Source organism: Juglans regia, chromosome 1, assembly GCF_001411555.2.
Source record: "Juglans regia cultivar Chandler chromosome 1, Walnut 2.0, whole genome shotgun sequence".
Classification (NCBI taxonomy): Eukaryota; Viridiplantae; Streptophyta; class Magnoliopsida; order Fagales; family Juglandaceae; genus Juglans; species Juglans regia.
Genome location: NC_049901.1, coordinates 24,706,779 through 24,723,857, shown reverse-complemented (window position 1 = coordinate 24,723,857; position 17,079 = coordinate 24,706,779). Strand labels below are relative to the sequence as shown.

At 35.5% G+C, this 17,079-nt stretch overlaps 1 protein-coding gene across 1 annotated transcript; it reads left to right on the top strand.

Moving 5' to 3' along the window:
• Positions 1-15,102: 15,102 nt before the first annotated feature.
• Positions 15,103-16,014, top strand: LOC108993659. The gene has a single exon (XM_018968644.2). It carries the CDS (start codon positions 15,103-15,105, stop codon positions 16,012-16,014), a length of 912 nt encoding a protein of 303 aa, XP_018824189.2.
• Positions 16,015-17,079: the final 1,065 nt, after the last annotated feature.

Below are 17,079 nucleotides of genomic sequence, written 5' to 3'. Positions count from 1 at the left end.
TTTATTTTTTTACTTATTAATTAAATAAATCATTTTTAATGTATTAATATATTTTTTTATTTTTAATGGACACGCCCTGCTGTTAAAGTTGGATAGCACGCTAGCACAACTCTTTTTTAAAATAGAAATATGAAAACATTATGAAAATGATTTAATGTGTATTATAGAAAAATTCTATTCATCATCTTTTTATAGCACACATTGTACATAAATTTTTTATTTTTTTATTTTTTTTCTCTTACTAAATATATGGTGTATAAATGATGAGTAGAAGAATTCAATTAATTTAAAAATAATAAAATAAAAATAAATTTGACGTGTGAGATGATAAATAGTAAAACATTTTTTATCATTTCAAATCATCCAAAATCTTTATTATTTTGCAGGGAATATAATAATATTATTATATATTAATATAAAAAAATATTATAATTTCTCTTCCATCAAAAGTATGATAGTATCTTCTAATGTATTTTTTTTGTTATTATTTTTAATGTTAGAAAAATACTAGAGATGATTTTTTTAAACATTTAAAAAAAACATTTAGAGCAGTTTTGGAGAGCTTATTTAGAAGGCACTCAAACATTTTCCTAAGATAATTTATAATGGTCTAAGTTAATTGAAAGAAAATAACATATAATGGTAAACATTTAAAAAATAACATTTAGAGCATTTTTGGAGAGCGTATTTAGAAAGCACTCAAACATTTTCCTAAGATAATTTATAATGGTCTAAGTTAATCGAAAGAAAATAACATATAATGCTCTAAAGTTAAGGTCAGGTTATAGCAAAAGATGTATGTTTATAATATATAGTTGAATGGGTCCTCTCCTTCTAAAGGATGAGATTTTTCTCTTTGCTTAGGCATATGTTTTGTCGGTTTGAATACACAAACCTATCTTATCTCATCTCATCTATCTCATCATTATAACTTTTCTAAATTCTCATACAAAATTAAAATAAATAATTTAACTTTTTCAAATTTTAAAATAAAAATAATACTTAAAAAATTATATTTAATAATATTTTATTTAACTTTTAACAAAACATCTCATCTCATCTCATCTAAACTCTCTATCCAAACCCTCCCACTTTTTGATCTGTTATGGAGGGTGAGTTAGAGAAAATGTGGACAACTTAGTCTCACTAACCAGGAAAAGCAGGAAGTTGTCTTATCTCCTTTAACAATTCATGATTCTATGTCAAAAGGAAAATCTTGTCTTCTTGCACTAGTGATTGCTGACAAAAATGTGAATAGTGAGGCTTTCAGATCCACCATGTCTACAGTCTAGAAACCTGAGGATTGGATTCGATTTAAGGAAGTGGGGGATAGCAGAATGTTAATGGAGTTTCAATATGAACAAGACAAGGCAAAAGTGCTATTGGGGAGGCCTTGGACATTCGATAGGCTGCTGGTGTGTTTACGGGAGTTTGATGGGAGTACTCATCCAAAGGAAATCCTTTCTCAAATGAAGTTTTCTGGATCCAAGTACATAATATGCCTCTTGCTAGCATGAAAAAATAAGTGGGAAACCAAATTGGGAAGGGCCTAGGGAAGGTGTGGGCATTGAAGTTGATGGTAGTGGATTTGGATGGGTCAATTTCTGCGTTTAAAGGTGGAAATAGACATTACATTAGTACCTCTGATCCGAAATAGATTTTTGTCTGACAAATGTGGCTACCTTTCAAATATGAATGACTTTCAATGTTCTGTTTTCATTGTGGAGTCGTCAAACATGTCAAGAAAGTTTGTTTTACGGTTGCACAAAGGCAGAGTTCATTAGAGGAGAAGAAACCTCAATATGGTTCATGGCTTCGTGCCACCCTCTTAAAGTCAATTAGAGACTCGTTCAAGAAGTATGGTGGAGATGGAGTTCAGCAGCCTCATCACAACCAGCAGCAAAGGAAGTCCAGCAAGAAGGCCACTAAGGAAAGTATCACGATGAGAACTTAATTTCAGGAGCCATCTCAGGCACCAATCAAGGAATGTGTGAAATAGCAGGAGGATCAAGTCTTTTTGGAAAGTTTCCTTACTTAGTAAAGGTCTCAATTCAAAAAAGAGAGGGAATTTCAAAAGAGAAGTCGATCACAGATACTGATGATCTTTCCTTAACTGAAAGTGTTTTAGGAAAGGAAAATCAGACTCTAGAGGGGAAAGTTGACTTAAGGGAGGAGGATCTTATGGAAGAAACTGAAGGAAATGATCGATAGGATTCAGTTAATCCTTCTGTCATGCAAAAAAAAAAAAAGATTGGTATATCTCAGATCAGGTGAGTTCTCTAGATCACTTCATTAATACTCAGATTCAGGTGCTTGTTAAAACAAAAAAAAAAGGCCAACTGGAAGAGAAGAGCTCATGATAAATTTTTATCAATCTTGTGATTCCTCTATTGACCATAATATGCTATTTGTTAATACTAGAGACAACAAAAGGGGATGTAATTTGTCTGTAGTGGAGGATGAGTTCAAAGGAGTTACCAAGAAGGCAAAAATAGTGCTCTTACCTGGAGAGAGCTTAAACCAGACAGAAATGGTGGAGTCTGCATTGTAGCCTCACCAACAACAATGAGTTGCCTTAGTTGAAACTACCGAGGGCTTGGAAACCCTCGGACAATTCGGAAGCTTCACCTTTTGGTAAGAAAAAGAGCCCAATTTTCATCTTCCTAATTGAAACTAAGTGTAATAGAAAAAAAGTTGAAACATTAAGAACAAGATTAAGCTTTGAATATAGTTTTGTGATTGACAACAAAGGCCTCAGTGGAGGTATTGCTTTCCTGTGGAGAGGGGATAATGTTATGGAACTTGAATCATACACCAAGAGTCACATCTCTTTAAGAATTACTCATCCTTTAGCAGGAAAGGAATGGATCTTAATTAGTTTCTATAGAAACTCTCTGACTTCTAGGAGAACTGATAGCTGGAAGTTTCTTAGAGATATTAAATCCTAATGGTATGGCATGGCTTTGCGTGGGAGACTTCAATGAGATTTTACACCAGCATGAGAAGTTTGGGGCAACTATGAGACCTTACAATCAGATGGAAGATTTCAGATTAGCAGTGGAGGACAGTGGCTTGAGTGATTTAGGGTTTGTGGGAGACATGTTCACATGGAGTAACAATAGAGAAGGTGGACAGTTTACTAAGGAAAGGCTGGATCGTGCCTTTGGCAACTCAAGTTGGCAAGTTTATTCCCATTTTCTTCTGTTAATCATGAGATAGCCCAAAGCTCATATCATAGGCCTATTTTTTTTCACTATGGCTTCTCAGATGAATGTCACTAGCAGAGGAGACAAGCCTTTCATATATGAATCTAATTGGGCACTAAGAGATGAATGTTTGCAATTAGTGAAAGAGGAGTGAAAGAAGCCTATCTTGGCTTCACACAAGCTGGCAATTGCTACTGAAGACCTCCAAAGATGTAAAGTCAGATTGCTGTCATCAAGTAGGGTGACTTTTGGGAACTCTAACTCTAAGTGGATAATCAACTCCAAACTTTCTCAGCTCTCTAGGCTTCAAGAATCAAACAAATGTGAGATGGGTGAAATAATAAAAGTGTTAAAAAAGGAGATTGACTTGCTTCTTGAAGAAGAAGATATTAAATGGAAGCATGGAGCTAAGAAAAGATGGCTCAAAGAGGGCGACAAGAACACTAAATTTTTCCACCAATGTGCAAATCAAAGAAGGAAGACGAATACCATTCACAAAATCCTTGATGATTCATGTTCAATGTACCAATCCAGAAGACAATAGTGCTTAATTCCAAAATTTTTTTCAGGATCTTTTGTCAACAGGTCATCCAAAAGGTATTGAGAGTGTTTGAGGCATATTCAAGCTGTGGTGATTGATGATATGAATCGATTATTGACAAGGAAGTTCACTTGGCTCAGATGGCTTCCCTCCTGTTTTTTACCAAGCTCACTAGGATTTTGTTGGAAGAGAAGTCACTAAAGCTATTTTATATGTCCTCAACTCTAGTAGTATGGTTTTTGATATCAATGACACTTCATTGCACTTATTCCCAAGATAAAATCCCCTACTAAAGTGTTTGATTTCAGGCCTATTAGCATCTACAATGTCCTCTATAAGATCATTTAAAAAACAATAGCTAACAGGCTAAAAAGGATTCTGCCAAATATCATTTCATCAACTCAATCAACTTTTGTTCGAGGGAGACTAATCTTAGATAATACATTGTAGCTTATGAATCCATACATACCATCTTGAGAAATTAGGCAAGGTGATCCTTTATCACCTTACCTGTTCATCATTTATGTTGAAGCTTTGAGTTCCCTACTGAATAATGTAGAGAAGACAGGTGCTATCAATGTAGTCCCTTTGAAGAGAGGAAAACTTCATATTAATAATCTCTTCTTTGCAGCTAGTTTACTTTTTTGTAGAGCTAATTCTCTAGAATGGAGCAAGTTGATCTTCTTGTTGAGCACCTATGAACATGCATCTAAACAAATACTTAATAAGGACAAGACCTCTATACAATTTAGCAGGAATACCCCAAGAGAAACTCAAGACATTGTATTGAGCATTGCAAGGATTAGATCAAGTATGTCCTATGAAAAATACTTAGGATTACCAGCTGGTGGGAAGAGCTCGATCTAAGTCTTTTGGAAGTATATTGAAAAAAGTCAGACACAGAATCAGCAACTTCAAAGTCAAGTCTCTCTCTCATGCAACCAAAGAAATTCTTCTTAAAGTTGTTGTACAAGCCTTGACTACCTATAGTATGACAGTTTTTAATTCCCTCATAACCTGCTTAGAGATATTAATAAGGTGATGCAGAATTTATGGTGGGAGCAATAAGAAAAGGAGAGGATAATCCACTGGATCTCATGGTACACAATGGAAAAATCTAAGGCAGTAGGAGGGACTAGTTTCAGAGAGTTGGAAAGCTTCAATTTGGCCATGCTAGCTAAACAAGGATGGAGGTTACTCCAAGATCCTCATTCACTAGTCTCCCAAGTGTTAAAACTGAAGTATTTCCCAATGGATTATTTCTTTCAAGCCAAACTGGGTGTAAAACCATCCTATATTTGGAGAAGCATCCTTGCTGCTCGACCTCTGCTAGAGAAAGGCACTTATTGGAGAGTTGGAATGGAAGGGAGCTTCACATCTAGAAGGACAAGTGGATTCCGAAATTCACTACTTTCAAAGTTCAGTGTGTAGTCAAAGATCTAGAAGAAAATGCAAAAGTCCATGAGTTGATTGATCCAGATACTAATCATTGGAGATTTTCTCTTATTACAGGGATCTTCTTAAGGGAGGAAGCTGAGAACATTATGAAGATTCTAATAAGTTGTACCAATAAACCAGATAAACTTATTTGGAATGGGAATTCCAATGGCCAGTTCATAGTGAGAAGTGCATACCACTTTCAAAAAGATTTGAAAGAACTATCAAAAGGTCAACCTTCAATCTCCAATGATAGAAGTGAAGAGTGGTCAGTTGTATGGAAGATGAATGTCCATCCTGCAGATAGGATATTTTTGTGGAGAGCTTGCTTAGAGAGTCTTCCCACGAATTTGAACCTTTTTAAAAAAAAGGGTTGTTGACAATCCAAAGTGCCCTATTTTCTTTGTAGAAGAGTCTTTAGTTCATGCTCTATGGTCTTGTCCAGCAGCACAGGATGTCTGGAGCCTATGTTCTAAACAAATTCAGTAGAGTGCCTATTGGAAGAAGACTTTTTCTAGAACTGTTTGAGATTTTTTGTTCAGGATTCGAGACACAAATTGTGGAGGAGATTGCAGTGGTGGCAAGGAGAATTTGGCAGAGAAGGAACCAGATTGTTTTTTATAGTGAATTTTAGCATCCCAGAGTGGTTGCTCAGCAATCTAAAGAAGTCTTAAAGGAGCTACATGAAGCTCACTCAGAAAAGGCCACTACTACAACATCATCTAGCAACCTGGTTCCAAAATGGGAACCTCCCCCTTTGAACCTTTTCAAGGTAAATTGGGATATTGCAACAGACAAGATTAAAGTCATTATTGCCATTGGAGTTGTAATAAGAGATTGTGAATGTTTAGTATTAGCTAGCTTACGAATGAATAAATCCTTTGTGTTTGGTCCTTTATTGGCAGAAGCAATTGGATCCCTACAAGCAATCCCTTCTAGTCTGAGATGGGTTTGTAGACAATAATTCTGGAAGGAGATTCTCTTCAGGTGATTAATGACATCTCAAAGGAGTCCTATTACGTGGGTCCTTATGTCATTTTATTAATTCTTTAAGTTAAATATTTTGAGATAAAGATTTTTATTACTTTAATTATTTTATTTTAAGATGAGTATGCTTTATTTTTAAAATATGATTTATTAAAATAAATTAAGGAGACTTTGAAATATTTTCTCTTAAGTCCTTTAATTTTATTTATTTAAGAAGTGACCCAATTAATCTCTACCATTGGATTGGTAGGTGAAAAGCATCATTGAGGTGGATAGATCCCCACCATCCATCTTACAAACTTATGTGATAAGCTTTGACCAAAGAGACTAAATCCATTTTCACCTATATTAGGCTTCTAAGGCAAGTCATTAAGCTTTTGACCCATAAGCTTCCTAAGGAAGCTATTGAATTGACTTTTCCTTGCACCCATCGTCCAAAGCAACACAAAAGGAGAAAACAAAACAAAACAAAACTAATCCTAAGGCATTTCCCCCCCAAACCCGTCGGCTACACTTAGGAAAAGCAAGAAAAAGTTTCATATTCTCCTCCAAGTTAAAGCCGATCCTCTCTTCTTCTCCTCTCTTTTGTTCTTCAAGAAACCAAACTCCTCTCATCTCTTTCAAGCCAAGCATCCATTTCTCTTCTTCTCAAGAGGAAAATAGCAAGATAAGAGTACCCTTAATCATTCTCCTTTGTGTATTTCGAATTTAGCCATGGTTGATCAAGTGGGTTTTCTTTGGATGATTTGTGATGTTTCGGTTTCGGGGTTTAAAATAGTAGTATCGTGTTGCTCTTTATCCACACGGCTATACCTCTATTTGGTCTTCCACTTGTGTTTTGAAAGGAGCTAAGAACTTAAGGTAAAAATCTTAATTTCACTTATTTATTTTTAATGTGATTTTGGAAGCTCACTAAGTTGTTTTAGCTTGTGTTTTGATGTAGTTAATTTCCTGTGTTGCAAATAAAAATGTATGTCCTGTTTTTGGCCCAAACCGAATGGTATTATAGTTGTTTTGCTACGTATTTTCTTATATTTTGAAAATACTATATTGTTATTAAACTTGGTTTGATCATAGGTGATGATTAAAGTGATTTAAATTATATATGTTGGTATCATGTGCCTTGTGTTGAGGTTTGGTTGGTCATCTATTTTTAGGATGCTAGAGATTTGATTTAGAGGTTTTGCTTGGTTCTATAATTTTACATCTTGCTTTTAAAAGGTATTAAGTGAGTAAATCATTAGCTTTAAGTGTTTAAAGGTTTTAAAGTTTCTTAATGGGTAACTTTGCTATACTTTATGTTACTTTAATTTAATGGGAGGTTTTATCTAAACTAATTAAAATATTGTATGTGAATAAGTTATAGCTTATTTAGTTTAGATATAAGAGATTGTTGTGCATGATATATTCTGATATGCAAAGCTATCCAAGTACCCCTAAGTCCATGTCACGTCATGTCTTGATGTAAAAATAGTCAATTTATGTTGTCTCTCATTTGGTTAAATTCTATCTAACCCAAGAGTCCAAAATATTGATAAGCTAACATTTTTATAATGAGGGACCATAAGTTGATTTAAAGGGCATGTTTCCTAAACTTGTTTAGCCTACTTGAGATGCCTAAATCTATTTTTAAAGCCCATTGTTAAGAATTTTCAGATTTTATCTCATATTGTCCACAACCCAAAGTGAGCTTAAACCAAAGAGACCTTATTTGAAGCCTATGAATTCTTAACTACTTTTCATGTAAGCTTTTAAAATAGCTTTTCCATGGACAACTAGCATATCTTAATATTTAAGTTATTTTTTTTGTAAGTCGAGGTGAGAAGTAGTCATTTGGGTTAATATTAAACATAGAAGGGACATTAGATGGTAATATCGTGACTTTCTCTTTTAAAGGGAGGGCTAAAGAATATTGTATGAGTATTGACACATTTATATTATTTATTAGAATAAGACCTATATTGAAGTTGGAAGTATCAAGGGGCATAGAGGTAAGTAGTTATGACCATTCTTCTTACACCAAGTTCTCTTTATAAAAGAATGTATCTCTCTTCTCAAATGTTCTTCTAAAGGAAATAGTAAATGAATAGAGTATGTACAAGCTCTTTCTTGATAACCCATGTTAAGCACCCTATCGATTATAATTGTATGTATATGTACAAGGTAATGCATGCACGTAGGTTCTAAGTCATGAGATTTCCATACATGCTCTCTCAATAAACTTATTGATTATTCCTATATGTAGTATAGTATGAAAATGTATCATTTTCATAAATAAAAAAATGCATGTGCATTGGAGTAAGAAAGATGATGGAAATGTTTTGATTGCAACGGAAAGGAAAGGAACGTCTCATGTCTTATGTTTTAAGCGATGCTTTCAATGATGCGAAGAAAGTATTTTAAAATGTCCCTATGAACTAATGCTTTAAATGACGAGAGGAAAACGTTTTAAGATGTCCCTATGAACTGATGTTAAATTGCCCATATGAACTGACGCTTTATGGATGCCATGAAAAATGATGTTTAAGCCCATGCTTTTATAATGATGTTTTTTTATGAATGTACTGTTAAATGAAAAGATGATGTTTAAGTTCATGCTTTTAAATGATGTTTTCCTTGAATGAACTATTAAATGATGAAAAAGATTGAAAGGACTGAAATGAATGAAAGAAAGGACTGAATGAATTAATGCCTTATTGTATGAAAATACGTAACGGCCATATGAATGAAAAGGGTACCAAAGGAATGAGCAGATTGCAATACCAGGTAGTACTAGTAGTGCACCATGTGCTGCCCCCTGACTAAAAAGGAATTCCCAACCTGTGGCCACGGGTGGAATATAGGTCCAAAAAAAGACCGCTGACCCTAACACAAGGGGTGTAATAGTGTGTATCAGCCAAAGAAAGTGAAACATGAAAGTATAGTTATTTCTTAAAATGTTTATACATGAAAGCACAATTATTTCTTAAATGTTTATGCATGAAAGTATGTCTTATTCTTTAAATTGTTTATGCATTAAAGCATTGTCAAGAATTAGCAAATGTTTATGTATGCATGTTTTCAAAAGAAAAAGAATAGATGCCTAGCATGTTCACTGCATAGTGTACTATGTACTGAGTATTCGACTCACTTTTGTTTTAAATGTTTTAAACGTCCAGATAATGATGAAAAGGCTGAGGAGCAAGGCATTACTGCAGAGGGAGAGGTAGAAGCTTAGGATCTTCCCTAACTAGAACAGTTATGTTTATGGATGATGGGTTATGTTTTTATAAACGTATGGACTTTGAGAGTCTTTTTGGATAAATATTCGAATAGAATGTCTATCAGGTATGCCCTTTATTAAATTAGAAATTTAGAGTACATGTGGGTCATGAATATGTCGATTGCATGTTACTAGAGAGAGAAAAGAAAAAGAAAAAAGACGGGCACGTACGTCGCAATCCCGACCTTCATGGGGCGGGGTTGTGACAATGGTTGAATATGATGATTGATAAATAATACATGTATAGTCCATTTTACAACTCTTTATACAACCATGTTTTAAAATAAGAGTATTTATGTAAAGTGATGTTACTTTTATAAGTTATTTTATAAAAAAGAAATGATTTCTACAAGTCACAAATAAATAAGCCTCGTACAAGTCATTGTAAAAAAGTAAACCCCACCTAAATATGTGTAAAAAAATATTATTCTTTATTAGTGGGACCCACTTTTTTACAAAAGACTTGTATGTGACTTGTCTATTTGAGGCTTGTATATAATATTACTCAAAAATCAAATAAAGATAATAGTCTAATCAAATTCTTGATTTTTATTGTATCTCGCTTTGTAGAAGCTTTAGGAAAAATATATTTATTTTTTGTTTTTGTTTTCTAAGGAAGTGTTAGTTTAGACTTTTATTTTAAGGGAAAACTCTAACCACATTCCATTATAATAAATATGAAATACAAGGAGGGACCTCCTTCATCGTTACATTAACATCTGAAATGGAAAGAGCAGTTTTTGCCAACAAGTAGTCATATTGCTTTTTAGTAGAAATCTTGCCTCATTCACATACATACTTGCATTGCTCCATGGCTCAGAATTCTCCTTAAGAGCATTTGTCACCTGTATGGAATCTCCCTCAACAATGATTTGCCTAAGACCCAAATCAATGTTGAACTTGATTGCTTGCAATGCTCCAAAGGCCTCAGCTAGTAAAGGATCAAGAAAAGAAGGCTACATGGACTGGTGATGAAGCTGAGGTTTTTTTTTTTTTTTGAAAAGAGATAACCTTCATTTCATAAATCAACTAATACAAGACTTATCATAAACAATATTATGAAGGACCACATCTGGTCCCTCCTCCATCCAGACTGACTCACTCTCTAGAGACAAAGCATACTTTGCCATAACACGGGCAGCTTTGTTGCCTTCCCTTCGAATAAAAGATAGTTTCCAAGTTTGATGCCAAGCCATTATGTGCCTTATGTCTTCAATTATTTGGCTTGACCAAGACAAATCTGAACTATCTACATTGACTACATCCACTACATTCTTAGCATCACTTTCATATTCTACTGATTCAAAACCCAGTTCTTGGCACAAAGAAACAGCCCTTAGAAGAGCATAGCACTCAACTAGGTATGAAGAGGGAACAAAGGATCTGGGAGCCGTACAATCACTTGTACATCACTTGAGAAATCTCTAATGACTATACCAATGCCCATATTTTGCTGGACCTTATCAAAACCTACATCTAGATTCACTTTCATCTAACCTAGAGCAGGAGCCTTCCATTCTCTTCTAGCACCACATGAAGGCCTTGCGGCCTGATTTGAAAAACCATTCCCTTCCTGTATACTTGCAGCAGTTGTTGCCTCTTTGACCAATTCTATATCAGTAGCTGCTGACTTTAACACCATTGATGGACTGGTGAATTGGTTGTCAAAAATAAATTGATTCCTTCTAGTCCAGAGTCTGTAACAAATATTAGAAATCAACTCCAACCTGTCACTATCTAATCTGTCAATAAAATCATATCACAAACTTGGGAAATCAGCATAACTCCCACTCCATTTCTTAACATGGCTATCTCCATCCCCCCACACATCTCCTGTTGCTGAGCATTCCTCTACTGGGCATTCCTCTTATTGGTGCGAAGTCTCCTCTCTGGTGCATCTCGAGGTGGTGTTATAGGGTTTTAAGAGAGTCTTCGTTTTATCGAAGGGTGGCAGTGTCAATATGGATAATCCTGAAGATATGTAGACCAAAGTTTTAAATTTCGTACCGTACCGGCCGGTACGGCCGAAATTTTTCATTTCGACCGTTCGGCCGGTACATGTATTATATCTATTCCGTACCGGCCAGTACCGGCCATTTCGGACTGAATTTCAGCCTGTACCGGCCTATATTTCGGCCGATACCGGCCGGTACTGGCCGATATTTCGGCCTGTATGTTTTTTTTTTTTTTTTCATTTTTCATACTACAAATTTATATTTTAACCCCTAATTTAGACTAGACTATTTATAATTTTTATATATATGTATTTATATATAATTTATTTATATATAGACTATTATTTTGAAATATAATTTTTATATATATTTATATATATAATTTATTTATATATCGACTATCCTGAAACGTTATCCAGAAACGCTATCCCGAAACGGTACCGGTACCGAAATATTTCGTTCCAGTGCCTTGACCGGTACAACGTCCGGTACAGTATTCAAAACATTGATGTGGACCCATCTAAAGTTAATGGAAAAGGAGGAAGAGATAGTGGCTACTCTAGAGGGCAGTGATGAAGAAATCCAAAAGAAAGGGGGCTTAAGCCTTGTTGGGAAGCTCTGTTCTGAGTGCACAGTGGGGAAAAAAGTCATCTCCAAAACCATGGATAAAATTTGGAGGATTAGTAAACGAGCCAGTTTCCAGGAGGTGGAAATGAATGTTTTTGTAATCACTTTTGCTACTCATGCTGACAAATCCAGAATATTGGAGGGAAAACCATGGTTACTTGATAATGTGTTATTCGTTCTCAATCCTTTTGATGGAGAAATGCAGCCTGGGCACATCAATTTTGGCTTTGAATCTTTCTAGCTCTAGATGCACAACTTGCCATTGGGTATGATGACTAGAGATTAGGGCATCCAGATTGGTGCTTCGGTGGGGCAAGTCCTGGAGGCTGATGTTGCCAAAGATGGAACTGGGTGGGGTAAATTTTTGAGGGTCAGAGTGGAGGTACAAATACAGAAGACTATTGCTAGGGGAAGGTTTATCTGCGTTCAGGGGAAGAAGATTTGGATCAGTTTCAAATATGAGAAACTCCCTAGATTCTGTTTTTCATGTGGATGGTTAGTTCATGGGCCTCAAGGATGTTCAAAGGGGGCACCTGTTATGGGGACTGTGGAGTCTTAGTTTGGGTCGTGGTTGAGGGCTGATGATAATATGCAAAGGAGATCCTTTTTCAGTCCTCAGGTAGCAACTATGGAGAAGGGTTGGGATCAGATGGCAGCTCTGAAAATGGAGGGATATGACAGAATTTAGGCTAGGAATAGAGGAAGAGTTGGGATGACAGGGGCTACTATGATACTAGTAAAAATGTAGGCACTCAACGTGCTTATAGAGATAAAATGAAGCAGAAATTCATAGTCCCAGATAACTCAAAAGTGGATATAGACAGCTTGGTTAGTGGAGAGCAAATAGGTATTCGGGAGCATCACTCTTATGGGAATAATATTAACTCAGTTCGACAGCTTGGTTAGTGGAGAGCAAATAAGTATTCGGGAGCATCACTCTTATGGGAATAATATTAACTCAGTTCCTCTAGTAAAAACTAGGAAGGGGATGGACACAGATGGAAAAAGGGATGACGAGTATGCTAGGCCCATTTTGGGGCATGCTCAAACAGATAGTGGTATTACGGATACTGAGAAAGACAGAGTTTAGTTGAGGAAGGAAACCAATGCAACAGATCAGGAAAGCAAATTTACTAAAGGGAGTGGAAGATGGAAACGTATAGCTTGTGGCCAAGGTATGTTAAAATCTGAATCTATCTTAACTCTTGGTAGTAAACGTCCCTTAGAAAATCTGGTTGATATGCCTAATCCAGTGAAGGAGTTAAAAAGGGTAAAAGAGCGGTGGTTAGTTCTGATGATATTACTAATGTATCGATGGAGGCTGGAAGTTAGCCCCATCCAAACAGTATGAAACTCTTAAGTTAGAACTGTCAGGGACTTGGGAACCCTCACACATTTCAAAGCCTTGGTCTTCTGATCAAGGAAAAATATCTTGATATGGTTTTCTTAATGGAAACTAAGTTGTTTGGTGATCGTGCTAGGAACATTGCTAGAAGATTTATAATGAGGGTTGTATAGTAGTTGATGCAGTGGGGAGAAGTGGTGGCTTATTACTCTTTTGGAAGCAGGATATTCATTATGAGTTGTTTAACTATTCTAAACAACACATTAATGGGTTTGTTTATAATGAAAAGAATGGTCCTAAATGGATGTTGTCATGTTTTTATGGTGACCCAATTGTTAGTCAAAGAAGAGTCTTGGCTGTTATTAAATTATTTCAAGCCTGTTAACACGGGTTGGTGCATCATTGGAGATTTCAATGAAATATTATCAAGTATGAGAAGATGGGGGGGAAGGATAAGGGGAGAGCACCAAATGAGGTTGTTTCGAAGGGTGGTTGAGGATGGTCAGCTCTTTGATCTTGGGTGGATGGGTGTAAAATTCACTTGGAGTAATCGGCACAAGGATTCATCTTTCACAAAGGAGAGATTGGATAGGGCATTAGCCAACAAAGAGTGGAAGGAAGTTTTCACAGCTTCTAGTGTGGAAACTATGACAGCTTTGTGCTCATATCATAGCCCTATTTTTCTTGACTGTAAATTTGGGAAAGGATCAAGATATAGAAGGTTGTATAATCAATTCAAGTATGATGCTAGTTGGAGTAAAGAAGAAGGTTGTGCGGATCTAATTTCAAATGAATGGTAGAAAAGGGCTGAATGTGGGAGTCGTTTGAAGACTGTGCAATGGAAGCTAGAAGCCTGCAGTAAAGGTTTAAAGCTATGGAGTAAAAATTTGTTGAGAGACAGAAATCGAGCCATTAAAGAGAAGACTAAGGAGCTTAATTGGTTGCAAAGAAATGAGTGTGCTGCTAATATGAGTCAGTTAAAAAGGTTGCAACCTGAGTTGGGCTTCTTATTAGATCAAGAGGACACAAGGTGGAAGTAAAGGGCAAAAAGACATTGGTTAGCACATGGAGATCAAAATACTAAATTCTATCATGCATGTGTAAATCAAAGAAGAAAAAGGAATTTTATTAAAAAGATGATAACTGATGAATAGAAGTGACTGGAGGGTGAGGAGGAAATTTCAGAAGGTTTTTGGCATCACTTCTCCAAAGTTTTTACAACCTCTAACCCATCTCAAGGCTCAATTTTTCAGTGTTTACAAGGAGTATAACACATAATTACAAGTGAGATGCAACAACAACTAGATAAGGCCTTCACTCGAGTTGAACTAGTGGAGGCTATTGGTCATATGTCTCCTGTAAAATCTCCTGGGCCTGACGGATTTAGTGCAGGGTTTTTTAAAGATCATTGGGATAAAGTGGGTGAGGAGGTCAGTGAGGCTGTTTTGGAATTTTTTAGAACTGGTATTTTGCCCCAAGGTTTAAATCATATCTTCATTGTGCTTGTACCTAAAGTTAATTCCCCTACCTACATGCATCAATTTAGACCAATCAACTTATGTAGTGTCCTATACAAGTTGATTTCTAAAGTTCTTGCTAATAGGTTGAAGGGGGTGTTAACAAAAATCATTTCCTGGAACCAAAGTGCATTCATTTTAGGAAGATTAATTACTGATAATATTATGGTGGCATATGAAGTGCTTCACTCTATGAAATCTAAATAGAAAGGCAAGTTAGGCAATATGGCTATAAAGCTTGATATGTCTAAAGCATACGATAGGGTGAAATGGGGTTTCTTAGAGGCCATGTTAAGGAAATCGGGGTTCAGTGAGAGATGGATTAGCCTTTTAATGGCCTATGTTAAATCTATCAGCTATTCAGTCTTTGTTAATGGGACTCCAGGGGATACTATAATACCTTCTAGAGGATTGAGACAAAGAGACCCTCTATCCCAATATTTATTCTTGTTATGTGCTGAAGGGCTTTCTTCTCTATTGCAACAAGCTGAATTGAATGGAAGGATTAAAGGTGTAGTAGTAACTAGGGGAGGCATAAGGATAAATCACATTTTATTTGCTGACGATTGTGTAGTGTTTTGCAGTGCAAGAATTGAGGAATGGTTTAATCTTATGAGCATCTTACAACAATATGAGCTAGCATCTGGGCAAACTATTAATAAACAGAAGACCTCTCTCTTATTTAGCTCAAATACCGGTACTGCATCAAAGGAATTCATTATTCAACATGCTCATGGTGTCTCTTGTGATAACTATAATAAATATTTGGGCCTTCCCACTGTGGTGGGAAGGTCAAAATACAATACCTTTAAGAGCTTAAAGGAGAAATTTTGGAGGAGGATAAACAGTTGTAAGACTTCATCTCTATCTGCAACAAGCAATGAAATTTTGATTAAAAGTGTTTTGCAAGCAATTCCTGCCTATACAATGAGTCTTTATAGACTTCCTGAGACTTTGTTAAAAGAGATTGAATCTTTGCTTGCTAAATTTTGGTGGAGTCACAAAAAAGAAGGAAGAGGGATTCATTGGAGAAGTTGGACCAGACTTGGTGATCCCAAAACTAATGGTGGGTTAGGTTTTCGGGATCTCCAAAGCTTTAATAGAGCTATGCTTGCTAAACAGATCCTTCATCCTTAATGGCTCGGATATATAAAGCTAAATACTTTAAGGATGGTCAGGTTGTTGATGCTAAACTAGGGGTTTGCCCTTCTCAAATATGGAGAGGCTTATGGTCAGTCTTAGACCTTGTTAAGAGAGGTATGGTTTAGAGAGTGGGAAATGGAAAAAGTATTAAGGTGTGGAAAGACAAATGGCTACAAAGTCCCTCTACTTTTCAAGTACAAACAGTGCCTAATAGAATTGATTCTGAGGCCACAGTTTCTATACTCATAGATGAAGAGAGACAGGTTTGGAAGAAAGAGATGATTGATGAGGTGTTTAAACAAGATGAAGCTAGATTAATTTGTAGTATTCTTATCAGCTCAAGAAATGCAGAGGACAAGCTTATATGGGGTTTTTCAATCAATGGTGTCTTTTCAGTGGAGTGCCTATTTCTCTGATTTAGGTATTAAAAAATAGAACCATGGAGAGTCTTCAAGTGCAACTCAAGATCAGGTTCAATGGCATAGAATCTAGAAACTTAGTGTTATTGGAAAGTTGAAATAATTTATGTGGAAAGTTCTAAATGACCTATTACCTACCAGACTTAATATTGCTAAGAAAAAAATTATAAATTCTTCTCAGTGTCCTATTTGTAGCCTTGAGGTAGAGTCTCTTTTACGTGTATTGTGATGAAGGTGAGGTTCTTAGAGAAAGGAGACGGCCTAAATTGATATTTTTTGCTAAAGCATAGTGAATAACTACAGCTGATTTATGATAACTTTGATCTACTGTTAAGGAAAGAATTTGATTAGACTATTATCTTGATTTGACTTTGATAAATAAAATAAAATAGAAAATAATATGGAGAAGAGAGAATGAGAGACAATGACTTTGAAGGCTGCATCTTTGTTATTCTTAGTTGTAATTAAATACAAAGCATAAATTGTATAAGTTAAATATATTAATAATTATAATAATTAAATCAAATTCTTGAATTGGTATGATCTCCAATGTTACATATATTTCCTTTCATGTGTATTTATTAAAAAAAAAAAATCAACATTACAACATCATATCTCACCTCAACAATCTTGTCTATGA